The sequence below is a fragment of the Siphateles boraxobius genome, unplaced genomic scaffold (genome assembly GCF_051911475.1).
Source record: "Siphateles boraxobius isolate OS27281-9 unplaced genomic scaffold, OSU_SipBor_1 137, whole genome shotgun sequence".
NCBI lineage: Eukaryota > Metazoa > Chordata > Actinopteri > Cypriniformes > Leuciscidae > Siphateles > Siphateles boraxobius.
Genome location: NW_027508741.1, coordinates 937,501 through 962,500, shown reverse-complemented (window position 1 = coordinate 962,500; position 25,000 = coordinate 937,501). Strand labels below are relative to the sequence as shown.

At 39.5% G+C, this 25,000-nt stretch overlaps 1 protein-coding gene across 2 annotated transcripts in view; it reads right to left on the bottom strand.

Annotated features, from left to right (window-relative positions):
• The window catches only part of rftn1b (raftlin, lipid raft linker 1b), a 118,168-nt gene that overhangs the window by 29,230 nt on the left and 63,938 nt on the right, over nucleotides 1-25,000 (bottom strand). For both annotated transcript variants that reach the window (XM_077229956.1, XM_077229955.1), the window contains exons 5-6: nucleotides 15,683-16,064; nucleotides 9,072-9,275 (exon numbers count right to left, since the gene is read on the bottom strand). In XM_077229956.1, the coding sequence (XP_077086071.1) occupies nucleotides 9,072-9,275; nucleotides 15,683-16,064 (586 nt within the window). The remainder of the gene's footprint in view (nucleotides 1-9,071; nucleotides 9,276-15,682; nucleotides 16,065-25,000) is intronic.

Genomic DNA, 25,000 nt, shown 5'->3' with positions numbered 1-25,000 from the left:
TTCTGTCGTTCTGTCTATCATTCTATCGTTCTGTCTATCATTCTATCGTTCGGTCTATCATTCTATTGTTCTGTCTATCATTCTATCATTCTGTCGTTCTGTCTATCATTCTATTGTTCTGTCAATCATTCTATCGTTCTGTCTATCTATCTATCTATCTATCTATCTATCTATCTATCTATCTATCTATCTATCTATCTATCTATCTATCTATCTGTCTATCCGTCTGTCTATCATTTTACTGTATCGTTCTGTCTATCATTCTATTATTCTGTCCATCATTCTATCGTTCTGTCTAGTGATCTGTGTCCATCCATCCATCCATTGTTCGTTTTTATCCATCCATCGTTCGTTTTTAATCTATCTATAGTTCTTTCTATAGTTCAATATAACTTCTAGTGAGAATATATGCAGAAGAGGAAGTCATTTGAAATATTTCAAAGAAAAGAAAGAGTGACAGAAACCAGACAGACACAGACTAATGAATCTATCCATCCATCCATCCATCTATATCTATCCTTCTGTCTATCATTCTATTGTTCTGTCTATCCATCCATCCATCCCAAAAAAACACTCTCGAATTCCATTTTGAATGCCACTGGTGTTCAGAAAGAGATTGAGCTCTCAGAAGAGAAGTGACATTCGTGTTTAGGTGCAGTGTGAATGCGCCTTATAAGACCAGGTACGTGTATTAAGCAACTAAAAAAGGATCAATTTTGATTTCACGTTGACTTTAACAGTTACAAAATGATGCTCTTCACTTTTGTGTGTCTGTCATCCTCTCTCACTCATGGACCTGTTCAAAACGGTACCATTCATTCTCCGGGCCTTTTGTGCATCAGGAAAATGACATTGGGAGGTATCTCCAAAATCCCTTTCACAGCAAGAGAATACCTTATTGGAAATTCATACGCTGAATATATCTGTGCCTTCGTGGAATCTGAATATAGGCAGAACAGCATGAATAGTCAAGCGCATGAATGTGTCACAGCTGCGGGTGCATATTCTTTTCTGAGGAGGGGGAAATTCGCCCCGGTGCAAAAGTCAGACAAAAGAAACCTTTTAGTCAACATCGTTGGCGTCTATTCAGCGGGAGCTAAACCTGGAAGTGCGATGAGCCTGTGGCCCTCCGTGTTGCTCTCCTGTGGAGCGGATGAATCTTTAATTGCAACGGTTTCGTAGAGCTGAGAGCATTAAGATCTGCAAATTCAGTGCTGGTGTGATGGGTGCCACTCAACGCCACACCCAGCGCATTAAAGGGATAGTTCACTATCATAAATGAAAATTAACCCATGATTTACTCACATTCAAGCCTAGGTGTATATAGCTTTCTTCTCTCAGACGAATACAATCGGAGTTACATTAAAAAATGTCATGGCTCTTCCAAGCTTTATGATGACTGGCTGTATGTCTTTGGAAGTCCATGAAAACGCATCTTTCCACGCGTCTCAGGGGGTTAAAAAAGGCCTCCTGAAGTGAAGCGATGCGTTCGTTTAAGAAAAATATCAATATTTAAATCTTTATAACTGTCCATATTTATAAAATATCCATATTTTAACCTTTATAACTAGCTTCCGGCAGACGGACATACGCATTGATTTAGTCCGAAATTCGCATCCGAAATTTTTGCACGTTAAAAAAAAAATTCGACCTCACGTTATGTCAATCACGCTTGCACACTGCCTCCGAAACTTTCGTCCGTCATAAAAAAATTCGGATTGGGTTCGATTTTTTTCAAATCCACAGCCAGCATTTTGAGAGTTTTTTTTTACAATTCAGAGCCACCGAATCACGAATACGGAAAAACGCATATGAAAATTTCGGACTCAGTGCAATGGCCTTAACACTTGAACATGGTTAATAAATGGCCTTTATTAACCCCTGCAGAGCCGCGTCGAGCACTTTAATCATGTAAAGATGTGCTTTGATGGACTTCCAAAGACATACAGCCACACTCAAAAAAATATTTTTGCCGCTTGTTAAATTTAATTAATTAAAATAAGCAAAAGTAACACGATTGTTTAATATTTTGTCACAACTTAATTTAATTGTGTTCAATCAACCTAATATATTTAAGACTGAAGTTTACTTCATTTGTGTGAAAACTACATGAATCATTTTTGTTGACAACTAACTGGGCAGTGGATCTGTAGTTCCCAGCATGCTTTGCAAGGGACTGCATTAGGAGGGTAAATTTAGGGATTAAAGTGTTATTTTATGTGTTTTTCAGTAAATGGAAAGATGTTGTTAGTTAATGTTAGTATTTAATGTTCAGTTATTTTAGAAACTTAGAGGACTTTCTGTAATGTTTTTGAATTTTGTTGTTACCATTATGCAAAAGAGTGACGACTTCTGGGCAGTCAATATACACTAAATATGCATTAAATCTCACTCACAGACCTGTATAAGTCATATCTAATATTACTATGTAAAAAGATGTTATAATTAAATTGAATGCAAGCAGCTTCTATCATTGGAAGTAATTAGCTAAAATTATAATGTTTTTAGGCAGGACAAAAATTAAATCTAGTTAACTTATCAAAACTTTACCTAGTAGGCATGACAATTATTTTAGTAGTCTTGACTAAATGAATTTAAGTTCATAGAGCAAGATTCCAACAAATCATTTCAAACTAATCAGATTTTGTTGGAAAAATTTTCCTTATTTTATTTAAGTTGGTTCAACAGCTTATTTTTTTGAGTGCATTCACTGCCATTATAAAGCTTGGAAGAGCCAGGACATGTTATTATATAACTCTGATTGTATTTGTCTGAAAGAAGAATGCAATATACAATGACTTGAGTATGAGTAAATCATGGGGTAATTTTCATTTTCGGGCGAACTATCCCTTTAAAACTCGCCTCCCGCCTCCCACTTTTCCTCACCATGGAAACCCGTCTCTAAGGGCGGGAGAGGCTAAAGGAAAGCTTCTTTATAAAGGACATTCTCCTGGACAACTTCAATGTCACTGAAGCAAAGCTAGACGGGTGCACAAGTAAATCAGTGGAGCAGAACGCCACACCAACAGCGTCGACAACGAGCAGAATCCATCAGTAGACTTTAAGCCGACACAAAACCCCCATCCAGCCCTGGACCGGTGGATAAACTCATATCAGAAGCACCTGGAGGGCAGTTTCTGAAGATGGAGGTCGAGGCCGTGCCACTGCTGATCTCTTAAGACTATCATTTTGATCTTCTATCAAATAGGAGAACTAATCTTACAAGCGCTGTCAAGAACATGTCCAGGTCATATTTCACCCCTGAAACTAACAGAAAGAAATGTGAAATCTTTGACACCATGATCCTATTTCAGGATCGTTCAGCATTTAAATGCTCATGACAGTTAAACATTTTCTCCACAAAATCTCATTACCATAATGCAAAGAAATTAAATGCAAACTGCTTATTTTTTTTTTTTATTATTTACATACTATTATAATATTTATTGGTATTTTGAATTAGCCTTAAGTTTTATTAAATTTGTTTTGCGATTGCCATTTTATTCAATTTAGCTTTAATCTATTCAAAAATACCCCTAAAATAATATACAAATATCAAATATATTAAAATGCAATTATGACACTAATGTCACAATGCAAAAAATGGTAACTTTTTATAATATATTAAAACGTGTTATCTATTTATAGTTAAGTGTTAACTATTATCTATTTATAATAGTTAACTAATATGCATTAGTCAACATGAACTGACTATGATAACTATATATTTGACAGCATTTATTAACCTTTGTTAATAATAGTTGATAAAAATATTAATATTCATGTTAGTTCACAGTGCATTAACTCATCGGATAAAACTTCAGATTTTTAAAAAGGTATTCGTAAATGTTGAGATCGACATTAACTGAGATTAATAAAATCTATAGAAGAATTGTTCATTGTTAGTTATTAAATTAATGTTAACAAATTGTAAAGTGTTACCCAAAAAAAATCTAATTGGTCTGAACTTAAAATGAGCTTCATTATTTTTTATGCAAAATATGATCAGTGCAAAAACGATGTGAAGAGAGGCATTCATCATTATTACTCGGGCATTTTTTGTGGCGATTGATTTTGATTTTCATATAACGCACAAAATGATAAAATTGACTTAAAACAGACCAAACGTCAGATTTGCAAGCAGAATTTGTTGTTTTTTATAATTATTTCCTGTTGTTTTTGAGGTGAAACGTGACCTTGACATGTTTTCCTGAGATTCGCCCAGAGCACCGGTCTCGGTTCGGCTCTGTTGCATGCGTGTGCATCTTCCTCTCATATTACGGACGTGTTGATGTTTACAGTGAGAAGAAGACACTGTGGGAGTGCATCACCATGGAGTTCTCATTATGCATTCACAGGCCAGACTCAAAGAGAAGCTAAATTTGGCGAGATCTGGCCCATGTGCTTCTCACAGGCCTGATAATGAATGCGTCTCCAGCCTTTCATGTAATCAGACACTTATGAAAAGTCTACATGCTGGCGGTGCTTTGATATCACATTGTTCCCGGACTCCACAGGGCTCTGCCATCCTCCCGCTTTAACACTGCATACACTTACTGTTGTTTTCCTTTGCACGTGTCGTTGACATGAACACCATCATTTGTCTCGAGTCATTAAACATATTCTTTACATTTTTATATGATGCTTAACAAGGTTATGTATTCCACTTTTCAATGCATTTTATTTTATCTTCTTTTTTTATACATGCCATTTTATTTATTTTAAGTGTATTCCACCTTTAAATATTTAGTGATGCTTAATACGCTTATGTATTCCACTTTTTAATGCATTTTATTTTATTTATTATTTTTAAACATGCCATTTTATGTATTTTAAGTGTATTCCACATTTAAATATTTAGTGACGCTTAATACGCTTATGTATTCCAATTTTTAATGCATTTTATTTTATTTGTTGTTTTATTTTATTTATTACTTTTATACATGCCATTTTATTTATTTTTAGGTGTATTCCACATTTAAATATTTAGTGACGCTTAATACGCTTATGTATTCCAATTTTGAATGCATTTTATTTTGTTTTAGTCTTTATTTTAGCAATTTTGATATTTTTATACATATCATTTTTTATTTTATTTATTCATTAAGTGTATTCCACATTTAAATATATTTTAGTTTGTTATGCATTCTGCATTAGTGGTCTTTGCTAAGTCATAAGTATAACTATTGCTCATAGTCACAGTTAATTTACTGAGTATTAGACGCCATTTCTTTACTTACGGACATGAATGATCCCTCATATTACCTGGTTTGTTAAATCGAGATGTACTTTTAGTTTTCTAAGCGATTGGACTTGTGATTTTTGCCTGGTAATGGATAAAACATCAATAGATTTGCATTGAATGAATCTCACAGATCTCACGGATTTGCATTGAACACAGTCAGCGACAAAGCGACATGATCCCATAAATTTCAATCGAAGCCACTTGAAGGCAAGCCTGCGAACTGTGCAGAAAAAAAGCTGCGATAGATGCTGTTTTGTTTTTTTGAATGGATGTCACTAGGGAAATAGCTTACCATTTATTCAGCTAATTTTCAACATGTTTGCTCTAAAAAAATGTTTTGGATTGATCTATTTTTTAAGTTTACACTAAAAAAAAGCTGTTTATTGAGAGAAGTTTCGGACAATTGCGTGACAGGAATGATTCAGTTTACGACACTTCTCATTAATTTCTATGGTTTCCGCAAACACTGTCGCATAACTCTGAATGAAATTCAATGCTATTGGTTATCAAGGCACACGTGATTAAGTTTGTCGTTGCGCATTCTCTAATTGTAGAGCCACGGACCCTCGTACCTGTTTCAATGGAGAGCTGGTGATTTCCAGGGATGAGATGTAGGCGTCCAACAACACAACATATTTTTAACATTATGCAAATGAAGAGTGACTTTCACCAATAGCAGTAAAGTCACTATGTCCTGCAGTGTCGGTCGGTGGGTTTTAATATAGAGGCACACAAAGTTTTAGCGGTCGTATTTTTAACTGCTTTAAATGGCTTTTTTGGTCACTTATAGGCAGAATATTTATATATATATAAAAAAAGACATATTTGTATAGAGTTATGACGTCACTTTGTAGGCCAAAACGCAGAAGTGAGTTAGCATTTTTTGCACTTCCGGTTCCCTCGCCCTAGAGTCTATGGGTTTTTTGAATGGGTTTTTGCTAAATCGCCTGAAATAAGGTCTGTGGTTAACAAAGCCTCTAAATATTTTCACGTTTTGATCTATGACATAAAACACACCAGTTATAACCTGCTTGTGGTTTTTTCAACTTTATTGTGTCTGCTTGTGGTTTTTTTAAACTTTATATTAGGCCTCAAAATGTATACATTTTGGATTAACTTGTAAAGATTGTCTTGATAGACAAAACGTGAAAGGGTCACAACTCTTTGTTGAACACAGATCTTATTTTTATTTTTTTTGCGATTTTCCAAAAGTCTATGGGGAAAATGCTTAGCTTTTCGATCGAGGGAACCCAGGCGCCGCTAACTTCCGAGTTGTCCTACAAAGTGACGCCATAACTTCGGCACTCTATTGTCTTGATATACAAGTTCACTCAGCTAGTCCTAGCCTATCACTGGAAGCAAATAATTCTTCATTCCTTTTAAATGTCCGTGTTAAAAGAGCTTGTTCGTTCGTTTAGTGAAGCTGCAGCCTTTATAAACCTTAGGCATGGCGTCTTCCTTTATTTTTCATTTGTAGATGTTTTTTGAATGGTAGTTTAGTAAGTGTGTTTACGATAAAATATGCAGTATCTCCAAAGTTAAATCAGCGGTAGCAGTTCAAACTAATATCATGTAATTTACGTGGTTGATGATGTACGAAGGGAAGATAGTCTCCTCTGCCATGTTACTTTTCTCAACACTCCTAATCGCTGAAAGTGAGATACTCGATGGTGATTGGCTAATTTTTTAAATCCAATTTACCAAGTGTCCGGCTATATGGATTTGCCTCCTCTCCTTTCCTCAATCCTCTCATACTCACGTTTCGCAGATTTGGCACATTTGGGGAAGAAGTGTGCGGTGTTTACACTTACAGAGGTGAAATTGCAAACAAGAAATACACATTCTGAGACATTAAATGAATAACTGGAAATTTTATGAACATTAAATCGCCCAATTTCACCTCAAGTTTTTGTAGGCTGTGCCTCCCTTTCCTTGATTTAAATAGGTGTAATTGGCCAGATGAAGTTGCGTTTTTTAGCGGTCAGCAACTTTCCTATAATTATTGGCATGTCTCATTTCGAGCCTGAATGGTTTCGTAGAGTAGTGCCTATGCGCTCACCTCAGATAAAAAGCAACGATGGCAAAGAGCTGTTTCTCGTTCATCACGAATATAAGGCCGTTTATGTTCTGATTCCATTTATATTTAGTCTTTTCCCTCAAAAATGCAAGAAAACGGATTGCAACATGGAGTAAAGTTGCTGGCGGTGTGAAAGCAGCTTGAGGTTTGCACTGGCAAACACTACGTTTATTTTTTCTCAGCAAGTATATAAAAATCGAATTAATTCCTGTCCTTTAATTCCTAGTGTTTACTTCAGGATTTCCCTCGGTGGATTTGCACTTGGCAGGGGTTTTCTGAGTGAACAGGGGAGTCATTAAAATAAGTTAATTAACTAATAAGAGGCTTGGGTTTTGCGTCATTGCCAGCGCTGCACACGTTCTCTTGCCACATCGTTACCACTTCAAGATCCAGAGAGCTCTAAACGATGACAAATACCCTCCTTTCCCCGTGTCCCCGATGTTATAACCCAGCCACAAAACAGCTTATATTCGACTAGCAACAGTGCATTTCCCACAGCGCAATAAGATCCACACTACAGATCTCATGTTGAAATGCTTTCTGAAAACGCTTTCAGTGCTCAAATCCCACAAGGTATTTTAATAGGATGAATAATTAATGAGTCAGAATAAACAATATCAAACTAATCACTTTCTTTTAGAATCACTGATCCATTTATTAGAAGATACTTTTAATACATTTATTAGGGTTTAACCTCCTGTGGTAAAAATCAAGTGTTTAATGTTGTTTATATGTCTGTGTGGTGTTGTTTATATGCTTTAAGACAAACCGTGTGTAAATTCATAAGTCGACAGCATTGCTGAGTATTTTCTGCTTAAAACTGCAGTGAACCAAAGACAGTCTCAAAAACACGGTTTGAAATCGCTGGTGTTTCTGACGTCACAAACTACCTTGTAACCAATCAGATCAACGTGTGATCGTCAACGAGTGGATCTCTGAGTGAGTGAGTGAGTGGAGGCGGGGCTCATTTGCATATTCATAGAACTGCGCATACTAAATGAGGCAAGGGTGTCGAATTACATTCAAGCTATTTTATTGCATGAAGAATTATATAATTTTTGTTTTTAAATATGTAATTGTGGTGATCAAAGATGAGTTTTAAGGGATGAAATTATTGACTACAGGGGGACTTTAAAAATCGCCATAATACCATAGAAATACATAATGGGAAAATAGTAATACAATGTTTTTCTTCTTTTAACTGATTTTTTTAAATTAGTTATTTAATTTTTAAAATGTATATTTAGTTTTTGTTTTGTTTTGTTGTGTTTCCCATTTTGGAATGAATGTATTAATTCAGTTTAGTGTTTTCCACTACATATACATTATATATATATATATATATATATATATATATTTGTTATGCATTACATTTATCAAGAAATCTAATATTCAGAATTTTATTTTATTATTATTTTTGTTCTTATGTTTTTAGCAATATGCAATTTAAAAAATGTTTTTGTCAATTTTACATTTTTATGCATATCATTTATTCCACTTTTTAATGACATTTTACAAAACATGGTAATACAATGTTGTTTTCCAACTCTAGCACCATGTGGTATTTTGTCCATGAAGTACTTTGCAATATGATTTTAATAACATTATATGTCATACATATAATATCAAATCTTCAGAACCATGGTGTATATCAAAGTCTCATGGTTTACTGATGGCATCTAGTGTGTGCGAACAAAAGTAAATGTCTTATTCTTTGAATTTCAATAGCATCACACTACGGTAACTCACCGTTGTCACTGGCCAGCTGAAAGTATCCGTCTACTAGTGAAGCTCCGTTGTTGAAATGTTGGGTCATGTGATCGAGCCAGTTGGCCTCCAGCGTACAGATGCCCTCGCCCTGCGGTTGCACTCGTAGAGGCACTTTAACCGTGTAGTACTTAAACTGACCCTCACGGCGACCCGGGTAGTTAAACAATCCGAAGAGCTCGGCACCTGTGGACATGTGAAACATTGATTTCGTTTAATGGCAGAGAAAAGCGGTAATGCCCATTTAGTCTAAAGGCCCTTGCACACTGAGTCTGAAATTCTCGTCTGAAATTTTCGCGAGTTAAAAAATAAATACGACCTCACATTGTTTCAATAATAAAACGATTCGGATTGGGTTTCATTTTCATTTCCATTATTTATTGAGTTTTTCGCATCTGTAGCAAGTATTTTGAGGTGTTTTGAGCCACCGTACAAGCGAACGCCAAAATCCAGAACTGTTCAGGATCAGTTGGTTCACGGAAATTGGTGGTCTTCTTTTAGCTAGCAAGTCATCAAACTGAGCCACTGACATCTTGAAGTAACCTTTGAATCTCTCGGGATAATCCCGCAGCGAACTCTCCTTCCTCTCTACGCAACCTCAGGATTGGATGGACCCAATATTTCCTCTTTATTTCCCTCTTTTTAAGAAGACAGAGGACAACAAAATCATCCTCACTGCTTGAAGACTCCATTTTGTATAGTTTTGCGAATTTTTTCGCAACAGATTAATAAATGCGCATCGGACTCAGTGTGCAAAGTTTCTGTGCGTGACGAAGTTTCGGAGCCAGTGTGTAAACGTGATTGACACAGCGTGAGATTTTATTAATTTTTTAACGTGCGAAAAATTCGAACGAGAATTTCAGACAATTGTATGCGAATGTCGTGTGCAGTGAAAAGGCCGAAATTCTCGTCCGAAATTTTTGCACGTTGAAAATGAAACCCGATCCGAATCGTTTTTATGATTGAAACAACATGAGGGCGTATGTATTTTTTAACGTGCGAAAATTTGAACGAACATTTCCCATTTCGCCCCCTAGTGGCAGTCGCACGGAACTATGAAATTGGTCGTGAAGCAACCGTTACCCTCGGCTTATTCACCACAGGTAAAATTAAGGATTTTAATTAATGTAATGCATGCATGAATATATCCACACAAAATAAATTACCATCAATACATCATAAATAAAAACATAGTAGATTTTATAGAGCTGATCGACATCAACAATTATACAGAAATAGCGTTTACAGAATAACGTTAAAGTGGTAAAATATTGGTAATTCCTCATAGTTTTGATTCAAATACATCACATCCGGTCGCATACGGTCTAGCCACAGAATTTCAGATATTTCAACGTATCCGAAGCTCAAATCGGATCCGGAATTTCCTCGTACGCATATGATCGGAACGCCACGAAGCTCCCGTACTATTCTCCATTGGAAATGAATGACTTCCGGTCCGACGGCTGACGTTTGTCGTGTTCAGTGGAAAGGCGGCTTTACTCCTAAATGAAATGAGTTTAAAGGGACACTTCACCCATTTCAACATTAATCTTTATTAAAAGTGGGTCATATACAGAGTTGGGTATAACACATTACTAAGTATTCTAATTACTTTTCGTGATAATGCAGTAATGTAACTCATTACATTTAAAATGTATGTAATTTGATTACAGTTACTGATGTCAATAAAATTAAGTTACAAATGTATTGTTAAGAAAAAAATATTTAGTAAAATGAATTTCTAATCACGTTTGGCCGGCTGCGTCAGTTAATGAGCGTGCGCTTTAATGAATTTACCGGAGAACGCGCTTCATGAGACACACACACACACACACGCACACACACACACACACAAACACACACACACACACGCAAGGTCTCTCGCTCTTGCTCGCTTGCTCTTGATTCCGGGAGATTTTAACTAATTTGCGCATCAGGGAGCCGCTATCAATATGCGGGAAACTCCGGAACTTCCGGGAGAATTGGGATGTCTGCAGTATTAAATTACGGAAAGAACTAAGTTTCACTTTGTAGTGTATTCTTGTAGTTTTAATAGGTTTTCAAAGTAACTTGAAAGTAAAGTAATTAGTAATCTGATTACTTTTTACATGCAGTAATCAGTAATGTAATCAAATTACAATTTTAAACCAGTAATGAGTAATTTGTAGTGAATTACTTTTTTTTTGAATAACTTACCCAACACTGGTCATATATGTAGTCGAAATGTAAAAGAAATTTTACATTTCAACCTGGTCTTGTCAGCAGGGTTATGAGATTCGTTGCAGTGTGAAGTGCGGGTTCCTTCACTGTGGCCCTTCACATGTACTTAATTAATTAGCTTGTAGATGGGCTAATTAGCTGGTGTCCTGGTCTAGCGGAGGTGAGTAATTAGGGAAATTAGCTGATGTAGTGGCAATCTCGAATGAGTATTTAGTACCGTCGTTTCTCACCAGACAAGCCCTACACTTGGGAGAATTGACCATCCGTTCTTCTCAATGAAATTACATTTGGCTGGAAAACAAAACGCTGTTTACCCTGTGTCTCAAAGAGAAAGAGAGTGGACCTAATGGATTGCAATAGTCCAAGATGGATTTGTTTGTGTGCTTGGCTTAAAAACCTCCCTATTTTAAGAACTAATGGGAAATTGACCAAAAAGATAAATATGGATGCACTTTTGTTCTGGCAGCGATCATTTAGATTGCCTCTGACTGCATTGAGTCATTAGCCCCATCTGACGGGAACAAGAAAAGCGGATGAGAGAGAGAATGATCTGAATGGCTTTCGGAGCCGCATGCACTTACAGCTCAAATCCCAGCAAGAATTAATCATTATTTGTTGTTTTACTCCAGCTCGGGCACAACAGGTTCTTCAGTTAGTCTTCCTGTAAACTCATGTCCACAGTACATGTGCATCGCTTTATTACAAACTGATTTTTAGTTTATTTTCGCCTTTTTATAGATGAGGGAAATAAGGAGGGTTGCAAAAAAAAAGGGTCAAATTATAATTTAAACGAAGAACCATTTAGATTTTTTTTTTGTATTGTTATTTTCATGACGGTTGTTTACCTTTCCCTCTCATTTTTTTTATTACTGCATTGCAAAACATTTATAATTACATATTTAAAATGTAAAGTATTTATACACTACTATTCATAGGGGTCGGTTCCCTTTTGTTTTTTAAAAAGTCTCTTCTGCTGACCAAGGCTGCACTTATTTGATCAAAAATACATAAAAAATTATGAAATATTATTCCGATGTAAATCATCTGTTTTCTATGTGAATATATAGTAAAGTGTAATTTATTCCTGCGATCAAAGCTGAATTTTCAGCATCATTACTCCAGTCTTCAGTGTCACATGATCCTTCAGAAATCACTATAATATGATGATTTGATGCTCAAGAAACATTTATGATTTTTATCAATGTTAAAAGCAGTTGTGCTGCTTCAGATTTTTGTGGAAACCGTGATGCATTTTATGTTTATGGATTCTCTGATGAATAGAACACTAAAGTCTAAAGCACAACTTTAGATTAGAACTTTTGATTAAAACAAAAAAAATATGTTTCAACAGTAGTTTAAATCATAATAGTATTAGTTATACTGACCTTAATGTATGCTTATTAATTAATTAATTATTATTATTTATTTACTTAAATCATTGCATTGCAGTATGCTTTAGCTAAACATTCAGGTTTTAGTATTTTCAGTTAAAAAGTTGCAAAAAACTTACAATACAGTAACTTACAGTAATTACAAAATCATTTTTCTTGCCCAGTTCACTGGTGACAGTGTATATGTTTTAATGAAATCCACCTGAATACTAACTGGCTGCCATTGCAACTCTAAATACAGTCTGTGTATGTGAAGAAAGCAATGCTTTCACACATGAAAACCAGTGTGTCTGTGACATTGGCTAACTTCCAGAGGGGCTTGGTAAAGCATTAGATGTTTAGTGCAGAAACAAGCACACAAACGACCCCTCCAAGCTCTATATGATCCCTCTTAACCCTTTCGACAAGGTCAAACTCGCTGGATATCTGCGGTTAGCACTGCCAAGGAACGTGACATGCCATCAAGCGTTTGCCTAATCCACACTTGAATTGCATCATATCAACACCCAAACACATCACCAAAAAGTCCTGACCTCCGTCTACAGAGGAGCTGATAACTATGGAAATATTCGGATGTGGATTGCATCCCACCGGCTGATTGTGAAGGTCCCGAATATAAATAGATGTTTTAGAACTCAAAGGAACAAATTCTCGAAAAACTTTTAGCATTTGCACTGAATTCCCTTAGTGAATCGTGTGATAAAACAATGCAGCCCGAAATTGACAGTTTGTATAATCATCACTATTCATTTTTAGTTAAATTCCTCTGTCAGTTGAACCTATTCTGTGCATTTTTTTGGTTAACGACCCTACTTGTCTTTATGCCTACCATTTTACTGCCATGCATTGTTTTATTTCAAATCTTTAACTTTCTTCTACAGTGAAAATATAATGCAAAACCAGAAATTCCCTTGGGAATTCAAAAAAGCTCATTCTTTTCCATAGTTTTAGGGCTGCAACCTACAACTCTAGTGTCATTAAAATAGTAACATAATCTTAATGGTCTTACTATCAGTGTCTTATTTATTATATTTTTTTATTTTGTTTTAAAATGCATCTCATGAGATCAAGCCAGAATATTGCACTTTTAATTTTCAACTTAGTCAGGGATGCACAAATATAAAAATGTTGGCAATACAGATAACCGATAATTCTTTATATTTGAAAGCCGATAACCGATATTTTGGTCGATAAATCTAAATCCAAATTTTCATATAATTTTTGAGAGCATGATTACAAAAACAAAAGTCTCACCATTAAATGCCATGTCCTAAGCACACAATTATATTGATGTTCACATTATAATTTTATGCAGCCGATATGACACACATGTTGCACTTTACAGTATTTTCCTTTTTTGAAGTGATTCCAATCATATTTCAAGCAATTCAAAACCATCATGTTGAACAGTGTACATCTGAAGGAAATAATCCATTATTTATTTGCTTTAATATATCAGCCAAATTTTCTTATCAGGCCGATAATGATAAGATTAAAAACAAACATATATGGGCCGATACCGTTATGGTGGCTGATATACAGTGCATCCCTAATTTTAGTGTGTAAAGCTCTTTGAATCACTGCTGTGCATGAAACACAAATATCCGTGCTTTTCTTTGTGAATGCAGGTTTCACTCGATGGCTTTCCAGCTTCACTGCGGGATGAAAAAAAAATCTTTCTTTGACAAATCTCCGAGCATTTCACACTGCTGACCAGCGCCATTATGCTTTATATATGATCTCCAGGAGCATTAGAGGGATTTGAGCGGGGAATGACTATATTTATCAGCAGTGGCGATAAGTCATAAAGACACAGCGCTGTGCCAAAGGACTGCTGGCATCTGTCATTTTGTGCCTGAATGAGAAAAATTGGTGTAGCGTGAGTCCATAGCATCATTCCACATGCAGACGGAGACTCGGGCACAGACTCCCAGCATGCATCATTCACATGCTACGGCGAACTCTGTGCACAATACCACAGTTTTTGCAAGAAACGCCTCCCTAGCTAATGTTGAGAATGAGGTTTGCCATCTGGTTACTGTCGTAGAAAAGAAGGGTGAACAAAGCCTAATCTAGCACCCGCTGTGTGGGTTTTTGTAAATGCCAAATGTTCCCAATCCCATTCGTCCAAACTCTGACAATGCTTTTCTTGAGACAAAAAAAGACCAGTGAGATGCTTTCACAGTGTGTGACACCCAGAAGTCAGATGATTTATGATCTTTCTAACTCATCAACACTTTACATTTGAGATTAAACTTACACGACATTAAAATTGAGCAACATTGTAGATTTTCATGCACTTAATATGGCCAATACAGTGGATGTTTTGAGTAGTTTCACCAAAAACTGCACATAACTTGTAAATGGACCAATAATTGATCAATAAAACGCAAATTGATACCAATAAAATCAGAATACCAGAACAGGTAATGAGTGTTTAGTGATATTATAGAAATAAAATATTGATTTCTAAAGGCAGTTTTTACAATGTCTGTTCAGAGGTGTGGCTGTCTGCCAATAATCCTAAGTGACGATTTCCACAAAAGTCCGATCATTGATAATAATCATAAATGTTTCTTGAGCATCAAATCATCATATTATAGTGATTTCTGAAGGATCATGTGACACTGAAGACTGGAGTTATGATGCTGAAAATTCAGCTTTGATCACAGGAATAAATTACACTTTACTATAAATTCACATAGAAAAATTTAACTGATTTAAATTTAAATGTTACTATCTTCACTGTATTTTTGAGCATAAGAGGCTTCTATCAAAAACATCTTACCGACGACAAGCTTTTGAAGAGTAGCGTATACAGTTTACATAGAAACTATAGTTATAGAGAAATATATCGAATATTACAGTATCAGAAATATGCTGATATAAACTTAGCCAGCATTTTATGCCGAAACTAAAACGCACTTTAAATATCCGTCGCGAGATTTCGTTTTGATGAAAGGATAAAGATGATCAACCCACCGCTCTTAGTCAGTGTGAACCTGCTGGCTTTCTCGGTTGTGTCTTTGATTTTGGCCGTGTCGTTGTTGTTGTGTTGCTGTGTTTCACCAGGTCCTGATTTCAACACGGCTGATGTCTCAACAGAGAGATCGTCTTCTCCTCCTCCTTCTTCAGAAGGCTCTCCTCCCTCGTTCTCCCCTTGGTTCTGGTCTCCCGACTCGGGCTCCTCCAGGGGACTGGGGCTCGGCGTGAGCCCGGATCCGTGCAGCGAGCTGGGGCTGGAGTGCAGGGAGAGAGACGGTTCCTCTGGTTCTCCGTGTCGGGACACATGCGGGCGAAGACCCGCCGGCTCCTGGATGAAGCCCGCGAACATGATGCCCTGATCCGCAGCGTCCTGTATCTGCTGAGAAGAGAGAGAGAGAGAGAAACACTCAAGACATGTCAAGTCAATTTTATTTATATAGCGCTTTTTACAATGAGCTTTTTCCAGTGATAACAGGAAAATAATGCAACAAAGTTTGTTTACAGAAGAAAGACTTTGAAGACAGTGTAAGACTTTACAGTCAAACCTAAATTTATTCAGACACCTTTAACATTTCTTACATTATCACAGTTTATTCGCTATTGTTTAGAAAATGGTATAATAAAATGACAAGAACTCGAGTTATTAAATCAGTTGATATTTCCCTGTTTTTGTCCGTCCTTCTGTTAGACTCTCACACATGAATTATGTTGAATATCTGTCAGCTGTTAAATTTAACTACACAATTAGATAATATCAGTTTAGCTCAAACAATTACAAAGCAATGCTTCATGTTGTTCAGTCTGTGGTGTAAAAAAGTGCATTAGTTATTAAAGAAAAACACTTCAGCAAAACATGATCAGCTCAAAGTGTCTTCATAATTTTTGGTCCCAAATTTTTATAAATGTTACTGGTAGTCACTGTATGAAGAATTTTTGGGTATAATATGTCACAGAGTTTATTTTGCTCTCCTCACTTACATAAATGTAAGGAAGCTTGTTTCCGCCACTAAATAAATAAATAATAATAATAATTGCGACTTTTTATCTCACAATTCGGACTTTTTTTCTAACAATTGCGAGTTTACATCTCGCAATTCTGACTTTATTTCTCAGAATTGCGAGATATAAAGTCAGAATTGCGTAAAATAAAAACGCAATTGCGAGATATAAAGTCAGAATTGCGAGATATAAAGTCAGAATTGCGTGATATAGTCAGAATTGCGATATATAAAGTCAGAATTGCGCAAAATAAAGTCGCAATTGCGCGATATAAAGTCAGAATTGCGTGTTATAAAGTTAGAATTGCGTGATATAAAGTTAGAATTGCGTGATATAAAGTCATAATTGTGTAAAATAAAGTCGCAATTGCGTGTTATAAAGTCAGAATTCTGTGTTATAAAGTCAGAATTGCGAGATATAAAGTCAGAATTGCTTGATATAAAGTCAGAATTGCATAAAATAAAGTCAGAATTGCGTGTTATAAAGTCAGAATTGTGAGATATAAAGTCAGAATTTTGCGTGATATAAAGTCGCAATTGCGAGTTGTAAAGTCCAATTCAATGGGGAAAAAAAGACTGACTTTTTTCCTCTCAGAATAGTTTATATCACGCAATAGTGACTTTATAACAGGCAATTGTGACTTTATTTTATACAATTCGGACTTTATATCACGCAATTCTGACTTTATATCACGCAATTCTGACTTTATATCTCGCGATTCTGACTTTATATCACGCAATTCTGACTTAATATCTCGCAATTCTGACTTTGTAACACGCAATTCTGACTTTATATCTCATAATTCTGACTTTAAAACACGCAATTGCGACTTTATATCACGCAATTCTGACTTTATATCACGCAATTGCGACTTTATTTTACGCAATTCTGACTTTATATCACGCAATTATGACTTTATATCTCCCAATTATGACTTTATATCACGCAATTCTGACTTTATATCACGCAATTCTGACTTTATATCACGCAATTCTGACTTTATATCACGCAATTCTGACTTTATATCACGCAATTCTGACTTTATATCTCGCAATTCTGACTTTATATCACGCAATTCTGACTTTATATCACGCAATTCTGACTTTATATCACGCAATTCTGACTTTATATCTCGCAATTCTGACTTTATATCACGCAATTCTGACTTTATATCACGCAATTCTGACTTTATATCTCCCAATTCTGACTTTATATCACGCAATTCTGACTTTATATCTCATAATTCTGACTTTAAAACACGCAATTGCGACTTTATATCACGCAATTCTGACTTTATATCACGCAATTATGACTTTATATCTCCCAATTATGACTTTATATCACGCAATTATGACTTTATATCACGCAATTATGACTTTATATCACGCAATTCTGACTTTATATCACGCAATTATGACTTTATATCTCCCAATTATGACTTAATATCACGCAATTCTGACTTACTATCTCGCAATTCTGACTTTATATCATGCAATTCTGACTTTATATCTCGCAATTCTGACTTAATAACACACAACTGCGACTTTATTTTACGCAATTCTGACTTTATAACACGCAATTGCGACTTTATATCACGCAATTCTGACTTTATAACACGCAATTGCGACTTTATAACTCACAATTCTGACTTTATATCACGCAATTGCGACTTTATTTTACGCAATTCTAACTTTATAACACGCAATTGCGACTTTATATCATGCAATTCTGACTTTATAACACGCAATTGCGACTTTATATCTCACAATTCTGACTTTATACCTCGCAATTGTGAAAGATAAAGTCAGAATTGTGAGATAAAAAGTCGCAATTACCTTTTTTATTTTTCATTCTGTGGCGGAAACAAGCTTCCATATAAATGAACTATACTGTCCTTCATACACTAGTAAAAAAAATATTAAAATTTATATCTGGTTTTTGAATAATTTTTAGTTTGACTGTATATTTTGTTTGCTGAAAATCAATGCCAGTTTAGACAAATATGGATTACCATGCTAGTCTGGTTGGTGCTGATTTATTCTGCTCAAACAATGAGATTGTTTACAGTAGCAAACAATAAGGAAAGCCAAGGACAACTTTAAATCCTTAAGCCATCTTCCCCATGTGGTCTGAGAACAAAACATCATTAACATATGAAAAGCCTTCTCACACAAGACAGAATTTCAGCTCTGAATTATCAAGGAATATTCACATATTATTATCACTATAGTGGATTTTAAACGTACATGCATTTGGCTGCATTTATTTTTTGAATGAAAACAGTAATATTGTGAAATAACTTTTCTATTTGAACAATTTCAGCATCCATTACTCCAGTGTCATGTGATTATTTGCTGCTCAAGAAACATTTATGATTATTATCATTTATCACTGTTGAAAACTGTCGTGCTGCTTCATATTTTTGTGGAAACCGGGATACTGTACCAGTTCAAAAGTTATGTTCAAAAGTTGATGTGAAAAAGCAGCAAAATAGTTTTCAACAACAATTATAATAATTGAGTACCAATAATAATTGTGCAGCAAATCATCATATTATACTGATTTCTAAAGGATCATGTGACAATGAAGACTGGAGGCTGAAAATTCAGCTTTGGTCACAGGAAAAAATTACACTTTACTATATATTCACACAGAAAAAATCTGTTTTAAATCCTAATAATATTTCACGGTTTTATTGAGTTTTACTTTTTTTTTAGAAATGCAGCCTTGGTGAGCAGAAGAGACTTCTTTCAAAAACATTTAAAAAATCTCAATTATTCCAGTGTATATCCGGAAAATATGAGATCAAATGGTTTTCTATGCCTTCATATTTTTGGATTTGAATTTATGTAGTGCTGATTTGATCCTGGTCCAACTTAGAGGATTAGTTCACCCAAAAATGAAAATGATGTCATTAATGACTCACCCTCATGTCGTTCCAAGCCCGTAAGACCTCCGTTCATCTTCGGAACACAGTTTAAGATATTTTAGATTTAGTCCGAGAGCTTTCTGTCCCTCCATTGAAAATGTATGTACGGTATACTGTCCTTGTCCAGAAAGGAAATAAAGACATCATCAAAGTAGTCCATGTGACATCAGTGGGTTAGTTAGAATGTTTTGAAGCATCGGAAATACATTTTGGTCCAAAAATAACCAAAACGACGACATTATTCAGCATTGTATTGTCTTCCGGTTCTGTTGGGGATCCGCGTTCAGTGACGCTGCTGACGTAAGACGAGCTGACATGTGTCTGGTGCGCCCGAGCTTCGTTTACAGTCTGAGGGAGACGCACGATGGAAACAAAACAATCTTCACAAACATGTCTAAGGATTTCCACACAGAGGAAGACTTGCATTTTTTTGCCCAGCCATATTTATTTGAACCCGAATACACGGACGCACCAGATACACGTCAGCAGCGTCTTACGTCATCAGTGTCACTACGGACTCGTGAACGCGGATCCCCAACAGAACGTCCTGGTTGCGTCTGCAACCCACCGTTCCCTGAAGGAGGGAACTGAGGACGTAGTCGACGGTCGACTGAATGGGGATCTCGCTAGAGAGCCTATCCTCTTCGAGTACTATTGAACGAGCCAATGTAATTGGCGTGCGTAATTCGCATCACAAACTCCGCCCCCGCGGCGCGGGTATAAATACGGAAGTGGATGCACGCACTAGTTGCTTTTCGCTGAGGAGCCGTGAGTAACCCGGAGTCAGCGGTGGTCCAGCGGTAGTGGCAAGGGGACTACATCCTCCGTTCCCTCCTTCAGGTATAGCGATAACGTCAGACGTAGTCAACGGTCGACTGAATGGGGATAACCTTTGAAAACGCCACTAACGCTGCCACCTTCCAGTGCCTAAACCAAAGCCTCCTGATGCCCCCGCAAATTTAAGGCGGGCAAGGACGGGGCTTAGGCCAGGGAAGTCACTGCTGTTCCTACAGGACCACTGGGAAAGCGTTCCCCGTACATTGGAAGGAAGGGACGCTGCGGAAGCCACATCCAACCCAGAGGGAGGTAACGTGGAGAATACACATATGAACTGGGCGGAAACCGGGCAGTCTAACAAATGGAATGTCACTGGGGTGGCTCCAGCCTAAGACGGGGGGAGACACACCTGAGAGTGACGGCAGAGAGACTCTGCCGAGGGAAGACACGGGCTCGCCGCAGGGAGCCGTATCGTGGAAGAATACACATATGGGGTCGCCGTAGGGACCGCAACATATGGACCCAGCCTAACAGAGGTTCCACACTGCTTACGAGTGGTAGGCCTAACACCAGACGTTCCGCACGTCCGACGTCGGAGGGGTGTGGAGGAACTCAACAGTGTTCAATTTTAAGGGAACTCAACTGGAGTAGAAAGGCGCACATCCAGTCCATAGGAGGGGAATGGCGCAGCAAGCCGACACTATAACCGGGCTCACGGTGAAACTGGCTTCATGAGAAAGGAGAGTTTGCCGGCCCAGACTCCAGGCACAATAAGTTGACCGAAAGCGAGCAAGTCCCTACCCTCTAGTAGAGACCACGCGAGCAGGAGAACTGATATAACAGAATTTTTAACTCACTGCCTGCAGTGGCTCAGGGGCGGTCTCTGCAGTGCAGTCGCACCAGGGACAAGGCCCAAGAGGATAAAGAGGGACTCAAGGATTTACAAGACCTTGCTCCTCGAGAACCTGACGATCAGAACGTGCTTCTGCACACTTCTGCAACACGATGAGCGTCGTTTAAACACCAAGGCAACATCATTTTGAGGGTGAAGGAAAACAGCCTACTCCAACCCATTTTGCAGGAAAGAGAGCACTGAAGTGATCGAAAGCTTTCAGGATCTCCTCTGGAGAGAAGACGCACTCAACGACTAGGTTCCACTTCTAAAGGCGTAAGCACGCTACCCATTTCTAGGTTGTGCTCGCAGAAGTGATGGTAACTATCACATGTCCCTGTGATAGCCACCTGAACCTCCGCGTTCAGATGTAAGACCGCCCGGAATCTCCGGGGGAAGAACGCGGGTGCCATCGTGCCCCGTCCCTGAAAGAGTTTTCAGGGGAAGTCAGGAAGGCTGTCGATGGGAACCAGGTCTAGTTGGGCCAATAAGGGGCAACTATGAAGACCTGTTCCTCTCCTGACTTGGCACGTAGGTGCAAGCGACGGGCGCAAAAAGACAGGAGCATTGCTCAACACAACATGTGAAGATCACTGGGCTTCAGCAGCATTTTCTGCTCAGCACTTGAGTGTGATAAGTTCACTGAGCTTCAGGAGCATTCCTGCTCAACACCTGAGTGTGATAAACTCACTGAGCTTCAGGAGCATTTCTGCTTCACACTTGAGTGAGAAGAACTTCACTGAGCACCAGGAGCATTTCTGCTCAGCACTGCGTGTGATGAATTCACTGAGCTACAGGAGCATTTCTGCTCAACACCTGAGTGTGATGAACTCTCTGAGCTACAGGAGCATTGCTGCTTAACACCTGAGTGCGATGAACTTCACTGAGTTTCAGGAGCATTTCTGCTCAACATGAAGTGTGATGAATTCACTGACTTGAGCAGGCGCAAGGCGACCATGAGTCGCAGTCGCTTTTAGAAGGCTCACTGGGGTTAAACGCATTTCTGCGGGCCCCTGGGGCAGCTGAGAGCCAGTGTTTGTCCAAGGGTAGTCCGCTCGGTTTGTACAAACACTGGCAGGAAGACGAAACCGGAGGGGCAACTGAGCGGCCCCGGAATGGTCATGACCCAGCTGGACCCAGGGGATGGAGTCTCCACTTGCCCTGGCTATAACTGTCGTAAGGCTCAATGGCGGCACGATTGAGTAGAGCGGGAAGAGTGGAACAAAGTGTCCTCAGAAGCTTCTGACTACAAGGAGGAGGTGACGGGTGAGTTGTGACATGCAAGCGAAGCTTGCGCAACGGTCGCAATGTCTAACAACTCAAGGCACGAATGCCCGTGTAGTCGAGGGTCGCCCAGGCTCCCGTTAAAACACGCCTTTTGTACATGGCCCCTCTGTTGAAGAGGGTTTGGCAGCAGACTGGGATGAACTATAGTAACACAGGGTGAGCTGCTCTGCCACGGTCACCTCGGGACTCGATCTTGAAGCTAGCGCTGAAGCGGTCACATATGGAGGAAGCCAATGGCTGCAACTACCATATAGCCCAGGAGCCTCTGAAAGTTCTTTCAGAGGGACCCTTTCTCACTTCAAACACCAGCTGAACACATTCTCATTGGAGAGACGTGTTAGACCGAGTCCATCTCCAAAACTGAAAAAGAGATACTCAGCCCGTGGGCGAGATTACTCTCTTCCAGTTGACCTGAAGACCCAACGGGCTCTGGAGCACTCGAAGGGAAGGACACTGTACTGATACTCCACCCTTACACGCAACCCACAGGATGGCCTGCGGTGCGGAAGGTAGAGATCTGTTTTTAAGCACATGTCTTTCAGGTCGGAGCTGCAGACCAATCTTGAGCTAAGATGGTCACGACCCACCACCTAGTAGCTCGAAGAACGAGTTTACAACTGGCCTTCGTACCGGCTGGAGGAGCGGCTATATCAAATCCTTCGCCAGCAGGATAAGATAAGCACGCACAAGTCAGGAGCACTGCTCAACACTCGGTGTGATGAATATCACTGAATTTTCAGGAGCACGTCTGCTCAACACCTAATGTGATGATTATCACTGACTTGAGCGGGGTAGCCGAGCCTGAGGTGGGGCAGCAAAGTAGAGAGAGTGGTGTTAGTGTGCTGTGCAACACTTACCTGTCTCCACTAGCGCCAGGGGGCGCGTGAGAAGGCGGATGACCGGGTCCTCGAACGCACCAAGCTGCCTGCTGGCGACCAAGGGGGAGCTGAGGGGTGTAAGGCTATACAGGGTCACACCCGCCAGACTGGCCCTCTTGGGACCCAGGAACAGATGAAATTGCTCTCTCTTTGAAGTGTGGGTACCGCTTGCTCCGCTTTTTTTTTTTTTTTAGGGAGCCAGCGGCGGAACAGACACACACACAAACAAAGGCTCCACCCGGCCCTCACCCGGGGGGAGGGAGTGATCGTGCCATTCCAAGAGCATCTCATCCATTCCTGGGCGGCCCGCTCCGGAAAGCTTCCGCTGTCGCTTGCTACCTGGCTTGGCAGCGCCTGGAGCGGGCTGGGCGTCTCTACTGCGGCCGGCTCCATGCTGAGGCCTGGGTGGAGGCTGCTGCGGAGGGCCAGCAGGAGCGGCGGCCGGGGAACGCCTACGGCGACGAGCAGGCAGAGGAGCTGCCACCGGCGGCGGGTGGAGGCAGCAGCTCGCCACCGGGGCAGGATGTGCCGGATGACCTCCGTCTGCGCTTGAGCAGCAGAGAACTGTTGGATGCAGTTCTCCACCGCTTCGCCGACCAGCCCAACCTGGGGAATTGGGGATACCAGGAACCGAACCTTGTCCGCATCCGCCATACCAACCAGGCTGAGCCAACGAAGGCGCTACTGGACCACCAAGGTGGACATCGTCAGACAGATCACGCACGCTACGACACTCACGGCCCGGAGGGTGAGGTCGGATGCAGTGCGGTGCTCACCTATGAGCGCACGGTCTGGATTACCCTCATGCATGCCAGGGGTACCCTAGCCTGCAGCAATGCCATGGTACGCAAGAGTAAGCGGCTTGCCCACAGGCTTTGTAAACTCTGCCCGTCGGAACGGACGAAAATTCACAGGCCTTAGGGGGGAGACGAGGATCCCCCCAAAAGGCAGCGGCCGCCGGACACAGGTGCACCTGTGTCGACAGACCGCTCCAATGGAGGGACACCTCGCAACCCTTCACCATTCCTCCATCAAGGGTAATGAGGGGGAAAAGCTATTCAGGCAGTTTCTGGCAGAGAAAGATGCTGTTCACCTGATAAGCTCTCCATGCATTTCGGGAAAGAAAGGCACTGGGGCGGCGAGCTGAGAACCAGCGCGGCCCGCCCCAAGATACCAAACTCCAGATTCCAACTGAGACTGAACGGGACACGGTGGAGGTTCCACTCGAGCCCGGCAGCCTCGGCGGCCCGTTTCCGCATAGCTGATAATTCTGGATCCGGCTCGGGCAACATTGAACTCCCGGATGGAGACAATGCAGCCGAGTCATCATCTCTAGAAGTCAGCTCACCCTCCGATGCTGCAATCGGCGTCCTGTCCTCCAGGGGAGCCCCGAGTGAAACCGCTGGCCCACCCATTACAGATGGACCAGCAGACAACACAGGAGGCTCCAGTGGTTGCAGTGGAAGGGAGGAGTGAGGAACCCACAGGGAATGGTTACCGGGCGGGACATCCAACACTATCCTCCGGTCACCCATCCCAGACAGCACCCGAGG